This window comes from Syngnathus typhle, linkage group LG5, assembly GCF_033458585.1.
Source record: "Syngnathus typhle isolate RoL2023-S1 ecotype Sweden linkage group LG5, RoL_Styp_1.0, whole genome shotgun sequence".
In the NCBI taxonomy this organism is placed as follows: Eukaryota; Metazoa; Chordata; class Actinopteri; order Syngnathiformes; family Syngnathidae; genus Syngnathus; species Syngnathus typhle.
The window spans coordinates 21,202,128-21,217,559 of record NC_083742.1 but is presented as its reverse complement, the minus strand read 5'-3'; the positions used below and the strand labels follow the sequence as shown (position 1 = coordinate 21,217,559).

General features: G+C 46.5%; 2 protein-coding genes across 8 annotated transcripts; one reads left to right on the top strand and one right to left on the bottom strand.

Annotated features, from left to right (window-relative positions):
• Positions 1-1,411: 1,411 nt before the first annotated feature.
• Positions 1,412-7,817, bottom strand: LOC133153832 (cGMP-dependent protein kinase 1-like). Of its 6 annotated transcripts, none has more exons than XM_061278022.1 (21): positions 7,700-7,817; positions 6,911-7,151; positions 6,666-6,807; positions 6,358-6,424; positions 6,154-6,253; positions 5,975-6,088; positions 5,748-5,853; positions 5,617-5,680; positions 5,448-5,525; positions 5,205-5,299; positions 5,055-5,120; positions 4,569-4,643; positions 4,401-4,497; positions 4,193-4,332; positions 3,299-3,388; positions 3,085-3,226; positions 2,833-2,996; positions 2,625-2,747; positions 2,245-2,307; positions 2,107-2,173; positions 1,412-1,772 (listed from the first exon to the last, which is right to left on the bottom strand). In XM_061278022.1, the coding sequence occupies exons 2-21, from the start codon at positions 7,131-7,133 to the stop codon at positions 1,674-1,676; spliced, it is 2,115 nt and encodes a 704-aa protein (XP_061134006.1). In that variant the 5' UTR covers positions 7,134-7,151; positions 7,700-7,817; the 3' UTR covers positions 1,412-1,673. The 6 variants fall into 6 exon arrangements, with proteins under 6 accessions (XP_061134006.1, XP_061134008.1, XP_061134007.1 ...); XM_061278024.1 differs by having other exon boundaries at positions 4,193-4,326; XM_061278023.1 differs by having other exon boundaries at positions 6,666-6,804.
• A 304-nt stretch (positions 7,818-8,121) lies between these two features.
• On the top strand, positions 8,122-9,127 carry LOC133153838 (EKC/KEOPS complex subunit LAGE3-like). 2 transcript variants are annotated; one of them, XM_061278041.1, is made up of 3 exons: positions 8,122-8,244; positions 8,431-8,559; positions 8,635-9,127. In XM_061278041.1, the coding sequence occupies exons 1-3, from the start codon at positions 8,201-8,203 to the stop codon at positions 8,837-8,839; spliced, it is 378 nt and encodes a 125-aa protein (XP_061134025.1). In that variant the 5' UTR covers positions 8,122-8,200; the 3' UTR covers positions 8,840-9,127. The 2 variants fall into 2 exon arrangements, with proteins under 2 accessions (XP_061134025.1, XP_061134027.1); XM_061278043.1 differs by lacking the exon at positions 8,122-8,244 and having other exon boundaries at positions 8,363-8,559.
• Positions 9,128-15,432: the final 6,305 nt, after the last annotated feature.

Genomic DNA, 15,432 nt, shown 5'->3' with positions numbered 1-15,432 from the left:
TCTAACCCCCCAATTCCAACCCTTAATGCTGAGTGCCAAGCAGGGAGGCAATAGGTCCCATTTTTATAGTCTTTGGTATGACTCGGCCGGGGTTTGAACCCACAACCTTCCGTCCGTCTCAGGGCGGACACTCTACCACTAGGCCACTGAGCTGGTCAAATAAGATGATCCTTTATTATTCCCTCAATGGGGAAACTCCTGTGTAAGCAGCAGTACACTTAACATATACACACACACACGCATGTGGAGAAGGGGGTAAAAGATTTTAAAAAGTAAAAGATATATATAATTAAAAAAATATGGACAGTATATACACAATATAAATAAATATTAGATAGAAAAATAGTGCAAAGGAAGAAAAAAAAATGTGCAAAAAATAAAGCAGGTAAAAAGAGTATGAGGTAGACAGATATTGCACGTTAATATTCTTTGTGTGTCTTGACATGTGAAGAGATTGACAATAAAGCTGACTTTTGACTTTTTTGACTTTTTGATTATTGCACGTAATTATTGTCCGTTAGCTACAGTGATAAGCCTGGTTGTCCAGTCTGATGGCAGCAGGGAGGAAGGACCTGCGTGCGATGCCTCTCGCTGGGTCATCGTGGGTGACGAAGCCGGTCACTGATGGAGCTCTCCAGGGCTCTGACAGTCTCATGAAGGGGGTGGGAGATGTTGTCCATGATGGAGGACAGCTTAGCCACCCTCCTCCTCTCCCCTACCACCTCCACACGGTCCAGACTGCAGCCCAGGACAGAGCCGGCTTTTTTCACCACCTTGTCCAGCCTCTTTGTTTGCTACTTGGCACTATGATCATTTAGTAACTGTGTAGCTAAATTCCCTTGTCTCCTAAACATACGCATGGGTCACTGTTTATCTTGGAAATTGGCCGCACATTGCTGCAGGCCGCATTTTGTGTGTGTCGCTGGAATTACCAAAGCCGTGTGTTATTATTTAATAAATGCACCCTGTGTTCTATTTCCTGTCTTACAGTCTTAAGTCACCGAAGCGGAATCCAAATGTGAGAGACCTCCTCTGCTTGCGGTTGGAAGTCACGTTATGAAGACGTCACAGCTTGGCTTTGGCCAATTGATCCCTCAGCTCCAGCCAGGCGAGGGTGGAATAGCTGCAACTGATACTGAGTCCGACGTCAGCGCCACATATACTCCCTGAGTCGACAGCGGCGGAGGCCGAAGATTTCGATGCATTTAATGATTTGGAGTGACACGGATGTTTTGATCAACGTGTTATTTATGTTATATTTATTTGAATAACTGTTCATTTTACGTCAGTTCCTCGTTTGTGTTTATGTAACGTTACAATACCGTATGCGTATCGTTTAGGCTGTTGTTGCCTATTCGTGTCTGTTCTTGATGTTGGATTTTATCGAATTAAGTTCCGCCAAACATGCGACTTACGTTTTTTTTCTTTTTTATTATGCATTTTATGGCTGTTGTTGCGACTTGTACTCCTGAGCGACGGAAAACACTGTAGTTAGCAATCAGTAGACCAGCTTAAAAAAAATGTATGTTGATGTAACAGAACATATGTCTATACACGCGGTTGAAATGAAAGAGTGGGTTGTTAACACAAATGAACATTGAAATATTAAACATTTCTTTGAAGTTATGGACCTTGTGCGTTCTCCATTGAGCCTCTGACCTGGCCAAGCTGTTTCAGAACTCCAGGTCCCAGCCTGACTCGTCATCAGGGGGAGGGCCCTCGGTGTCCAGGGGGAAGTCATCAAAGTTGCTGTTGTCCAACGGGCCGTCCACCTGATGGCAAAAGCGTACAGCGCCGCAGAGCAAAACACCTTGAGCGGCGGGCGGTTTGTCACGCTCGGCATGCCGCGTCTTTGACGACGTCACAGTTGCTCAGCTGTGATTGGGTTAACTGAACAACCGTGACATTATTTTTCTGCAAGCAGCAGCAAAATGCACAAAGCCCTCCGATGGATCAAAGATTTGGCTGTCGCGTCATATTCTTCGAGCTGACTGCCTCTCGGAGCTCACGTGCAATCTTGGCTGGGGCTACCGTGGCGAGCCCTGCAGACGGCAAAGCGCTTCCAGCCCACGCAACCGAGGTGCCTCTAAAGGGGCGCCAACTCACCCTTGGCATAAAGGGACAGTCCAAGGTTCCCTGGCGGAGGCCATCCCAGTTGAAGCCCTCGAACCACCTGATTGCAGGAAGAAGAGGAGGGACAATGAGGGCGCGGACGACCGCCGGCCTGCACGTTATGTTACTCACTTGTGCTTCTGAATGTCCTTTACGCCGTTCTTCTGGTTCCCGAGACGTTCCGAGGGGTTGTCCCTGACACACACACACGCGCTTGCTTACGACGGCCATATTCAGCACTCGAATTCTATCATCTCCTCTACGTCTGCTCCCTTCTCGCCCAAACAGCTCTGACGTGAGCCGACTGTGAACGAGCCGCAGTCGACACCAACTGGCGCCCCGATGAGCAATTGGACGTCAATCCAAACGGAGCGCGGCGGGCGAGAAGAGCGCCCTAAGTGTGCCTTCTGTGAGCGCACAATTTGGGGCCGCTGCGCAAACTGGCCCTCTTGCGACCCCACCTCTCTTAACTAAGAAGGGCAAATACTTGGTAGCCTTTGCTGGGCCACAACCTGCAGAGTCTCTTGATGAGGTTTGCGGCACTCTTGGTGATCTTTTTGGGGAATTCCACCATGTCGATCCCCCTCAAGATGATGTTGTACGTCTTCATGGGGTCCGAGCCGGAAAACGGCGGACTGCGGGACCGACCGGGAAGGGATCAACGCGCTGCCGAAGCCCGCACGATCACGCCAATGCGCACAAGACCGCCCACCCACCTACCTTCCGCTGAGAAGCTCAAAGACCAGGATCCCCAGGGACCAGCAGTCGGCCGAGCTGTCGTGACCTTTGTTGAGGATGATCTCGGGGGCCACGTACTCAGGGGTCCCGCAGAAGGTCCAGGTCTTCTTCCCCAAGCCCACCTTCTTAGCGAAGCCAAAATCCACCTAGCGGCCGGACGCACGCACGCACGCCCGCGCCGCGCCCTCCGTTAGCGTCACGCCGCCGCTGTTGACGAGCGCCTTGAAGACTCACCAACTTGGCGTAGCCTCTGTGGTCAAGGATGATATTCTCCGGCTTGAGGTCTCGGTAGATGATCCCTTTACAGTGGAGCTCCGCCAGAGCCTCGATAACGCACGTCGTGTAGAATCTTGTGGTCCCGTCGTCAAAGGAGCCCCTGGTGGCACAGAAAGGGACAGCACGCTTGCGACGTCGGCGTTTGGGCCCATCTTTGTGACCCGACACCCACCTGTCTCTTAAGAGCGTCCACAGCTCTCCGCCAAGACAAACCTCTAGCAGCATATACAAGTATTTGGGGTCCCGGAAGGTGCGGTACAACCTGCGGACAGGGACGCATTACTGTGCTTCAGAACAGCTGGCGGTGGCCACTTATGAGTAGGGGTGTGACGATGCATCGATATAATGCTCTACGATTTGTTGGCATCGATGCTAAACGTAAACATCGATCTATATCGCCCGTTTTTGACCTCAGACATTAGACGCGACTTTATTTTGAAATCCAGTTCATTGTTGCTTGCTTCCTCTTTCCGGGAGCAGCGCGCGGCGTGTTGTGTTGTGAGCAGAGCAGGCACGTGAAAGGGGAGCCGACAACTACGCGGCTCCTGGGCTGGTGCTATGGCTAGTGTCCAAGAAGACAAGGACATTCGTTCCCCTTTGGGCTTCAAGTCATTCATTTGGAAGCACTTTGTAATTTCCTAAATAAAGAGTTTGCAGTACCTTGTTGATTTTGCGTATGAATTGTTATAAATCAGGATATTGTTCTATATTTATCGTAGAGCACTATATCGTGATGTATCGTGAATGAATCACAGCAGGCTTTAAGATATGAATTGTTATAAATCAGGATATTGTTCTATATCGATCGTAGAGCACTATACCGTGATGTATTGTGAATGAATCACAGCAGGCTTTAAGATATCGGCAAATATCGTATCGTGGTTCTTTGTATCGATATATCGTATCGTGACAAAACCCGCGATTTACACCCCTACTTATGAGGGGAAAAGAAACAATGGGCTTGAGGCCGCTGGCACGCGGGCACCTCAAACCTGCGCTTGGCACCCCACGAGCTGGACTTGTACTTTGCCTGCTTTGGACATGAACGGAGGGACTAAACAGTGACCTGATGATGAAGGGGCTGTTGACTTCCATCATGATGCGGCGTTCCGACAGGATGTGCTCCTGCTGCCTGGTGTCCAGAATGTGGCGCTTCTTCAACACTTTGAGGGCGAAGGAGCGCCCGGCGTCTCTCTTGAGCTGCACCTGAAGGCGACGCGGCCACACGTCACCACGCGTCGGCACCACGGCCGCCGGCGCGGGGACCCACCCACCAGCTCCACGCGGCTGAAGCCACCCATGCCCAAGGTGCAGACCACGGCAAGGTCGTCGAGCGTCACGCCGGAGAAGAAGTCGTCCTCAGCCGGGCACCTGCGCACGTGCGTTAGTGCATCGTTGCCTCGACGTCAATAGAGAGTTCGTCGGCGATGTACACCACTTACTTGGCTTTGACGTGCTCGTCGTCTCCCTGCTGGCGGTCCACTTCCTCTAAGCCGCCGATCAGCTGCCTGAAGGACCTGCGGAACAAAGGAGAGTGCCGTGAGGCAGCATGAACCCGACTGAGGAGCGGCCTCACTCCTTCAGATGATGTGGAAAACACACAAGGACGCCAAAGACTCTGTTTTTTAGGACTCTAAATATTCTTTTGATTTTGCTTTGTGTCGAGCAAGTTTCTGCAAGTTTCTGCCGCATTTGCTTCCGTGAAGGCATGACAGTGGCTGCTGGGATAAACAATGACTACTCAGCCATGCACGATGTTTGCCTTGTCTGATGTGAAAGGATGGAACGTGGGAGGGGGGGGGGGGGGGGGGTTGTAGCCTTTGCATTGGCTGTCTGGAAGAGGGGAATAATGACAGCTGGAGGGAAATGTTCATCTCGGATTCCCAGCCCTGGCCACCCCGGCTTCAAACCAAACCACCAATGCTCACTCTCTGTCTACCACCAGACAGGTGACGGCGCCCTCTGCTGTCACGCTGGCCGTACGCACATCTTCCCTACGAGACAGGAAAGGCAGCACGTTAAATGGATGGCGGGAAGGCACGGGCGACGGCGACGTGAACGGCGTAGCGCGCTTTCACCCTTTCAGCGCTTGCTCGCCAAACCAGTCGCCTTTGGACAGCGTCTTCACCGGCACCTGCTGACCACTGGGGGCGGTCTGCTGCCACACCGTCACCTGCACATGCTCACAAGTGAGATTTTGCACGAAGGAAGCCAAAAGTCATACCTTGTGAGGCCGTGCAAAGTAAAAGTGAGCAGACTTTGCCCAATCCACTTTGGCAGCGCACCTTACGGGCAGGCACGGAACGAGTAGAAAAGCTCACCTGCCCTTCACTAATAATGAAGAAGGTGTCTCCCGTGGCGCCCTGCCGGATGATGTAGTCGCCATTGCTATAGTGAGTCTGATGTGCGCAGACACACACACACACACACACACACACACGGGGGGTCAGATGACCAGAGAGTGACACGTGCAGGCGGGTCTGGACTCACCTCCTCCAGAACATCAGCCAGCTTGCTGAGAACGTCCTCTGGAAGGGCCTGGAAGGACGGAACGCTAGCGACAGGGAGACGCCACGTCATTTGGACGTCAGGCTGCTGCCATGTCACGACGTCAAGGTTACCTGCGCAGGAAGTCCGTGTACTGGGAATGCTTGATGAGGCCGGTCCTCATCATAATGGTCTGAAAGCCCTGGCGATCAATGGCCCCCAACTTGATGTCAGTCAGAGCTGCACACACGCACATGTGCATGCGCGCACACGCACGCACACGCACACACACACGCTGGAAGATGACGCCTGGACTCCGGTCCTAGCTTCAGGGGGCGCTGTCGTGTGCACTGTGGTGTACCCGTCACTGTAGCCGTGCGCGTGCAGTTGTACAAGATGGCGAGCTCGCCAAAGACTTTGCCGGGGCCGATGGTGCACAGCTTTTTGCCTTCTTTGCTCACCTCCACCATGCCCTCTGTGGACGGACGCAAAAGGGAAAACGGGAGCCGTGACTCGGAAGCAAAAGCTGCAGTGACCCACCCTCCAGAACAAAGACGCTAGATCCGTCGTCGCCCTCCTGGATGACGCAGCAGCCTTTGTCCAGGCTGGTGGGCCGCATGCAGTCCAAGATGGTGAGGATCTGGAAACGGGGCGGACGTCAAAGCGTGAGCAAAACAGACGGCAAGTGGGGGGTGAGGGTGGAGGTGTGGTGGGGGGGGGGGGGGGGGGTTGGGGTCTTCTCACCTGTCCATGTTCCAGATGCTTCATGAAGTCATTGTCCATCAGCGCTCTCTGGATCAGCTCGCTGGACCTGCACGCAAACACACCCTGGCTCCAATGGGGCAGGCACCTTTCTCAGGGCCGGCCTTCTCGGTCTCCCACGACCCCGACAGAGAGGCAGCCTCGGCTTGAGGTAGGAAGCGTCGCCTCTGCGCAACACACACTCCTCACGGCTCTTTTTTTTTTTCACAGCGGAAAGGAATGGTCCGAACCGCAGATGTAACGATTGAAAAGAGTCTGCAAAACACAGAACAAAAATAACATAAGCTCACTCTTTGCTCTTGCAGTAGCTGGTGAGCGTGACGTCGGTGAGTCGGGCAGGATCCAGAGCGCTGGGTTCTGCCGATATGGCCTGTCTCTTGGTGCGCTGAGGCTCATCGAGTGACGGTGCTGGCATTGCTGGAGCGCCACCTGCTGGATGCAACAAAAAAAGGTGAAGAAAATGTTAAAAAAAAACATAACCTCCGCCCGGGCGGACTTCAACAGTTCAGTGACTCAGGAGAACGTTTTGTCACACCTGCGTCGGGTGTCTGTGCAGCGGCAGTATCGTCGGTGCCCGGCATCAAACTACGATGACGGTCCAGCTCGGCCCGCAAATGGCCAATCAGGAGATCTTTGGCATCCAGTTCTGACTCCAGCTCCTCAATCAGCGCGTCTCGCTCCGTCAGCTCCTCAATCTTCCGCTGCAACGCCACCTGCAGGTCACGCAGCATGCCGCCGCCTCTCTTTGTTGCCGCCATCAGCCGAGTGCTCGTGCCCTACAAGAAAGAGACTCTTTGTTGCCGCCATCAGCCTAGTGCCCGTGCCCTACAAGGAAGAGACTCGTGTGCAGTCAGACGCGCGCAGACGTGGTTGCACAGGTCAATCCACGGTTTCCATACAAAGGAGCTGATGAGGAGAGCTTAAGTGTGGCTCGGAATAAAACAACTTAGTGTAGGCGCAAAAATAATAAGAATGCATTCAATTCATATAGTGTTTTTCAAGGATCCAAAGACGCTTCAATGCTCTGTCTGTTGGTTTTCATTCAGCCTGACCAATTCCGGCTTAAAAACAGCCCAGTTTGGTTCTAAATTGGACCAACCCAAGTACAGTGAAACCTTGGCTTACGAACATCTATGTATACTTGGCAACTTTTTGGGGTCTTGAGATGGTTTTCCCCCTCTGAGTCATTGTCTCCTTTTGTCCTCCCTCTATCGTTCACAGAGTCCTTTGACCATGTGTTGGTTGTTGGGTTTCACTTTCAAAGAGGACTAAGTAAAAAAAAAAAAGTTTTTTTTAAAGAGGACGAAACAAACGCCTGCCTTACCTCCTTGTTGTGACTTCAGCACGCTTCTGGAATGAGGATTTGGAAGAATGTTCTGTCGGCGCGTCCTCGGATGAGCTACTCACACGTGCATGCGCACAGGTGACTTTGACAGCTCCTCCTCAGAAAAAAGAGAAAAAAAAGAGCAAAGAATCTGCCACAAATCTTTGCGTTGAAGAAACCGAAGAACTGTGAGCGAAACATTTAGCTTGTGTCAGAATTCATCAAAGATACAAAGCGTGTATGATTTGGCAAAGGATAAACATATCAACCCACCCCGAACTATAGGCCTGGGACCGAGGTCCGCCACAAGCTCACACAACTTCATAGTACATACATTTGTGGTCGGTCACTCAACCGCGCAGAAGAAATAAATATCCTCCGAACCCGATGGTCGACTTTTGTGCGCTGTCTGCTCTGCCGCTAGGGGGCGGCCGCGCGGGAGGGCGAGCAACGAGTGTGCTCCGATTACTCGGACGAAGAAGGCTTCCGCAGACAAATAACATGGCGGCGCCCGAGAGCGGCGAGCAAGCGAGCCAATTGGAATTGTATCCTTGGATTGCAGTGATGTTGAAGCGTCGAGAGTTCTCTTTGCAGTTTCAGCCAAACTAGCAATAAGGTTATCGCGTCTCCGACGTCTCTGGGCCTGATTCTCCGCGAGCGAGCATGGCTTCTTTCCTGAGCGCTGACGTCGAGTCACTCGCACACGTTTCCTTGACCCTCCCCTTTTCTAGCTCGCTGCAAGTTCCCTTCCAGTCGGCGCGCCAGGCCACTGTGGCTCTGCGCTCGCTGAGTCCCGACCGCGAGCCCCGGCGAGGAGGCGTCCGCAAGCGGCTGACGCTCGCCGGGAGTGTGCTCAGCGCGTGAGGAGCCTTCGCCCGGCCCCGCTGCCGTCGCCCGCACGCCCACCCGCCAGTGACCTCTTGTGACCTTTTCAGGAAGTGGCGTGCAGAGCAAGCTCGCGTCCTTCGCGTATCCGTCAACTCCTTCCTGGAGCACCTCGGCCTGGTCTTGGAGACCATGCGTGCCTTTCCCGCCGACGTCGGACAGGATCCTCACAGCGTTCTTGGTCGTCCACCTTCGATGGACACGCGAGGGCCCGCCTTCATGGAAAACTTCAGCGAGCCGATGCTGCGTTCTTGATTTAAAGTTTTTAGCGTTAAGCATGTTTATCCTTTTTTTTCCTAAGTTGATTTCATCGCGCGCTTGATTACTGGCGTCAGCTATTGCCCAAAATGTCGCCACGAGCTGCTGTAGACGCAAGGCAGCCAAGCCAGCGCTCCGTTGGTTTTGCTCTGACCATTGTGCTCGTCTGCGTTGGGGCAGGGTATTTTTGGTTCTTATTTAAATGTTTTTCCCCTGATCTCACGTGTGCTTCATGTGTAAATGTACGTATCATTTTGCTTTGAATAAAAACAGAAGTCGCCTGCCTTTTTCTTTTTTTTTCTGGTTTGCTTCCTTTGTTCAGTTTGTGTCAAAGTACAAATGAAATCGCAGGGGTGTGACGGACCTGCCGAACCGCAAAAGGTGACACCTGGCTTCACTTGAAGTGTCCTGCCGTTTCTTCCTTGGGTCCTTCCCCGTTTCCTTCCGTCCTGGATCAAAAGTCGTCGTCGTTGCAAATGTCCAAGTAGACGTCAAAGGCTTCTCGGTTGCAGTTTCCGTCGGGCGTGAAGACGTACTTGTGGAAGGTGCCGTCCACGCAGATGGCTGCCATAGAGAGCAAAGGAAATGTTAGAGGCAAAATGTGGCCGGTGCGCAGCAAACGACGACCCCTCCCTCGGACCGATGACGGAGTTGACGTTCTTGGATGTGTTCTTCCCGAAGGCGCAGATGCAGGCGCACTCGGCGGGCACGGTGAAGCTGGCCAGCGACCACTGGCTGTCCACGTACTGGCCGATGACGGGGCCCACCTTGCCCACGCGCGCCAACCTGGCAGGCGCACACGCACGTTGAAGAGGGAGTGGGCGAGGGAGCGGGGCGGCGGCCTTACGCGGAGCGGCGGTTAAGTTTGGTGTCTTTCAGGGCGAAGATGTGGACCGTCCCTTTGTCACTGGATGCGCACAAGAAGGACGAGTCGTGACTGAAGTTGAGGCTGTGCAGGTGCGGGGAGGGGACATGGTCAGCGGTGAGCAAACCGACAATTAAAAAAAATAATAATAATAAGGGGGGGGCACGCTTACCAGTAGAGCGTGGCGGGGTCGGTGCCTCGCCGCAGCTCCACCAGTTTGTCGCGGCTGCTGGTGTCAAAGAGGCGTATGAGCGTCCCCTTGCGAGAGGCCGAGGCGGCCACGCTTCCCGGCTGGTTGAGCGCCAGGCAGGCGATCTCGCTCTGGTGCGCGTTGATGGTGAACGGCGCCGACGACGTCCCGGGCTTGCTGTTGGACAGGTCCTGGAGGGCGGGAGCGGACTAATGACGGCGACGCAGGCTCTCCCACGTACGCTTGGAAGTGTGAGGGGCAATTTACCGCCAGCTGCAGACTTCCACATTTGTGTCCCGGGAAAACCAGCAGCTGCTTGTCCAGACTCGGACACAAGTCGCACAGACCTGGTGGAAAAGCAGACGCTAATAAAAGGAAGCCGCGCGACTGACTGGCCGAGCGCTCGCTGGCTCACTCGCTCACCTTTGGAGTTGTCGCGCGTATCAAACTCAAAGAGCTTGAGCGGCTTGTCGGGAAAGCTGTACACATAGATCCTGTTCTTCAACACCATGACGATCCTGGGAGGAGGCAGCCCGCCAATTTGTTTGCTTTCAACGTTTGCGCTCCTCTCGGCCAGTTTAGCGAGCCGCCGCCACTCACTTGTCGTGTCGCATCCGGACCGCCAGCACCGGCTTGGTGAAGGTGAACTCCAGGACCAGCTTGTCTTTGGCGTCTCGGGAATCGCACGCGGCATCCCAGATCAGCACTGAAAAGTCACACCGGTTGGCTTCATGGTCGTGCTCGCCCAATTCAAAAGGCACCCACCGAATATCTCAGAGAACTTGGGGCTGACTCCGCCCCCGACCACGGCCAGCAGGTTGGAGCGATGCAGCATGGAGCACGACGCCACGCTGCCCACCTGCTCGTGATCTGCATAGCAGACGGCGGGCCACGTTAGCAGGCGCCCGGCCAGCGCCGAGCAGCAAGACGCTCACCCAAGTGGCCCTTCTCCATCAAAGGCTCCACATTGTAAATGCGCACACCAGACTCCATGGAGGAGCAGAAACAACCTAAAAGCAAAGCAACGACTGTCACATCTCCAATCCGGTCATGCATTTTCAACATGGCGTGTGGCGTTCAGGACTCTCGGCCTAAATTGTCAGTCTGTGGGAATGGCCCGTTGTCTACTTGGTTTCCAGTCCTTGCCCAAAGACAGCCGGGCTAGGCTACAGCGATACCTGTTCTGCGGATGGACGAGTAGGGGGCACACTGCAAACGATTTTGGAGCGATCTGGCAAAAAATGCCCGTCGCATGTTGATCAAATTTTCTTTGAAACATTGCTCGTGCCTGCAAAGACTGGCTGGAAGCGCGTTACGATTTATAGACCAGAAATAGACGTCTAAAATAGGTTGATTTTTAGATCTAAAATAGGTTGATATATAAGACATAAAATAGACGCCTAAATTAGGTTGATTTATAGACCCTTAGGTTGATTTATAGACCTAAAGTAGACGCTTAAAATAGGTTGATTTTTAGATCTAAAATAGGTTGATATATAGACCTAAAATAGACGATTTATAGACCAGAAATAGACGTCTAAAATAGGTTGATTTTTAGATCTAAAATAGGTTGATATATAGACCTAAAATAGACGCCTAAATTAGGTTGATTTATAGACCCTTAGGTTGATTTATAGACCTAAAGTAGACGTTTAAAATAGGTTTATTTATAGATCTAAAATAGACCAGAAATAGACGTCTAAAATAGGTTGATTTTTAGATCTAAAATAGGTTGATATATAGACCTAAAATAGACGCCTAAATTAGGTTGATTTATAGACCCTTAGGTTGATTTATAGACCTAAAGTAGACGTTTAAAATAGATCTAAAATAGGTTGATTTATAGACCAGAAATAGACGTCTAAAATATGTTGATTTTTAGATCTACAATAGGTTGATATATAGACCTAAAATAGACGCCTAAATTAGGTTGATTTATAGACCCTTAGGTTGATTTATAGACCTAAAGTAGACGTTTAAAATAGATCTAAAATAGGTTGATTTATAGACCAGAAATAGACGTCTAAAATAGGTTGATTTTTAGATCTAAAATAGGTTGATATATAGACCTAAATTAGACGCCTAAATTAGGTTGATTTATAGACCCTTAGGTTGATTTATAGACCTAAAGTAGACGTTTAAAATAGGTTTAATTATAGATCTAAAATAGACCAGAAATAGACGTCTAAAATAGGTTGATTTTTTAGATCTAAAATAGGTTGATATATAGACCTAAAATAGACGCCTAGATTAGGTTGATTTATAGACCCTTAGGTTGATTTATAGACCTGTTGTAGACGTTTAAAATAGGTTTATTTATAGATCTAAAATAGGTTGATTAATAGACCAGAAATAGACGTCTAAAATAAGTTGATTTTTAGATCTAAAATAGGTTGATATATAGACCTAAAATAGACGCCTAAATTAGGTTGATTTACAGACCCTTAGGTTGATTTATAGACCTAAAGTAGACTTTTAAAATAGGTTTAAAATAATTAAACATTAAATATGATCATATTTTGGAATTTTGAAGTCTGAACAAGCCGTAAGTTGTATAAATAATGCACAGAAGTTGTTTGCGTTTAACAAGCATATTGATCCGTACATGTGAATTGGTTATTCCTGTACCACTGATAAAGATAAAATTAAGTTGATTTTCAGACCAAAAATAGACGTTTAAAAAAGGTTGATTTTTAAACCAAAAATTGACTAAACAAGGTTGATTTTTAAACCAAAAATAGACGTCTAAAAAAGGTTGATTTTTAAACCAAAAATAGACGTCTAAAATAGGGTGATTTTTAAACCAAAAATAGACGTCTAAAATAGGTTGATTTTTAAACCAAAAATAGACGTCTAAAAAAGGTTGATTTTTAAACCAAAAATAGACGTCTAAAATAGGTTGATTTTTAAACCAAAAATAGACGTCTAAAATAGGTTGATTTTTAAACCAAAAATAGACGTCTAAAAAAGGTTGATTTTTAAACCAAATCTAGACGTCTAAAATAGGTTGATTTTTAAACCAGAAATAGACGTCTAAAATAGGTTGATTTTTAAACCAGAAATAGACGTCTAAAATAGGTTGATTTTTAGATCTAAAATAGGTTGATATATAGACATAAAATGGACACCTGAATTAGGTTGATTTATAGACCCTTAGGTTGATTTATAGACCTAAAGTAGACGTTTAAAATAGGTTTATTTATAGATCTAAAATAGGTTGATTTATAGACCAGAAATAGACATCTAAAATAGGTTGATTTTTAGATCTAAAATAGGTTGATATATAGACCTAAAATAGACGCCTAAATTAGGTTGATTTATAGACCCTTAGGTTGATTTATAGACCTAAAGTAGACGTTTAAAATAGGTTTATTTTTAGATCTAAAATATGTTGATATATAGACCTAAAATAGACGATTTATAGACCAGAAATAGACGTCTAAAATAGGTTGATTTTTAGATCTAAAATAGGTTGATATATAGACCTAAAATAGACGCCTAAATTAGGTTGAATTATAGACCCTTAGGTTGATTTATAGACCTAAAGTAGACGTTTAAAATAGGTTTATTTTTAGATCTAAAATAGGTTGATATATAGACCTAAAATAGACGATTTATAGACCAGAAATAGACGTCTAAAATAGGTTGATTTTTAGATCTAAAATAGGTATATATATAGACCTAAAATAGACGCCTAAATTAGGTTGATTTAGACCTAAAGTAGACGTTTAAAATAGATCTAAAATAGGTTGATTTATAGACCAAAAATAGACGTCTAAAATAGGTTGATTTTTAAACCAAAAATAGACGTCTGAAAAAGGTTGATTTTTAAACCAAAAATAGACGTCTAAAAAAGGTTGATTTTAAAACCAAAAATAGACGTCTAAAATAGGTTGATTTTTAAACCAAAAATAGACGTCTAAAATAGGTTGATTTTTAAACCAGAAATAGACGTCTAAAATAGGTTGATTTTTAGATCTAAAATAGGTTGATATATAGACCTAAAATGGACACCTAAATTAGGTTGATTTATAGACCCTTAGGTTGATTTATAGACCTAAAGTAGACGTTTAAAATAGGTTTATTTATAGATCTAAAATAGGTTGATTTATAGACCAGAAATATACGTCTAAAATAGGTTGATTTTTTTAGATCTAAAATAGGTTGATATATAGACCTAAAATAGACCCCTAGATTAGGTTGATTTATAGACCCTTGGGTTGATTTATAGACCTAACGTAGACGTTTAAAATAGGTTTATTTATAGATCTAAAATAGGTTGATTAATAGACCAGAAATAGACGTCTAAAATAGGTTGATTTTTAGATCTAAAATGGGTTGATATATAGACCTAAAATAGACGCCTAAATTAGGTTGATTTATACACCCTTAGGTTGATTTATAGACCTAAAGTAGACGTTTAAATTAGGTTTAATTATAGATCTAAAATAGACCAGAAATAGACGTCTAAAATAGGTTGATTTTTAGATCTAAAATAGGTTGATATATAGACCTAAAATAGGTTGATTTATAGACCAGAAATAGACGTCTAAAATAGGTTGATTTTTAGATCTAAAATAGGTTGATATATAGACCTAAAATAGACGCCTAAATTAGGTTGATTTATAGACCTAAAGTAGACGTTTAAAATAGGTTTAATTATAGATCTAAAATAGACCAGAAATAGACGTCTAAAATAGGTTGATTTTTAGATCTAAAATAGGTTGATATATAGACCTAAAATGGACACCTAAATTAGGTTGATTTATAGACCCTTAGGTTGATTTATAGACCTAAAGTAGACGTTTAAAATAGGTTTATTTATAGATCTAAAATATGTTGATTTATAGACCAGAAATAGACGTCTAAAATAGGTTGATTTTATAGATTTAAAATAGGTTGATATATAGACCTAAAATAGACGCCTATATTAGGTTGATTTATAGACCCTTAGGTTGATTTATAGACCTAACGTAGACGTTTAAAATAGGTTTATTTATAGATCTAAAATAGGTTGATTAATAGACCAGAAATAGACGTCTAAAATAGGTTGATTTTTAGATCTAAAATAGGTTGATATATAGACCTAAAATAGACGCCTAAATTAGGTTGATTTATAGACCCTTAGGTTGATTTATAGACCTAAAGTAGACGTTTAAAATAGGTTTAATTATAGATCTAAAATAGACCAGAAATAGACGTCTAAAATAGGTTGATTTTTAGATCTAAAATAGGTTGATATATAGACGTAAAATAGACGCCTAAATTAGGTTGATTTATAGACCCTTAGGTTGATTTATAGACCTAAAGTAGACGTTTAAAATAGATCTAAAATAGGTTGATTTATAAACCAGAAATAGACGTCTAAAATAGGTTGATTTTTAGATCTAAATTAGGTTGATATATAGACCTAAATAGACGCCTAAATTAGGTTGATTTATAGACCCTTAGGTTGATTTATAGACCTAAAGTAGACGTTTAAAATAGGTTTATTTATAGATCTAAAATAGGTTGATTTATAGACCAGAAATAGAC

Coding starts and splice junctions, on each gene's coding strand:
- LOC133153838 (XM_061278043.1), top strand. CDS start 8,363: ATGGCTTCTTTCCTGAGCGCTGACGTCGAGTCACTCGCACACGTTTCC. Junction 8,560..8,634: donor GCCGGGAGTGTGCTCAGCGC/GTGAGGAGCCTT, acceptor TGACCTTTTCAG/GAAGTGGCGTGCAGAGCAAG.
- LOC133153832 (XM_061278022.1), bottom strand. CDS start 7,133: ATGGCGGCAACAAAGAGAGGCGGCGGCATGCTGCGTGACCTGCAGGTG. Junction 6,425..6,665: donor AGCTACTGCAAGAGCAAAGA/GTGAGCTTATGT, acceptor GTTTGCGTGCAG/GTCCAGCGAGCTGATCCAGA. Junction 6,089..6,153: donor TAGCGTCTTTGTTCTGGAGG/GTGGGTCACTGC, acceptor GTCCGTCCACAG/AGGGCATGGTGGAGGTGAGC.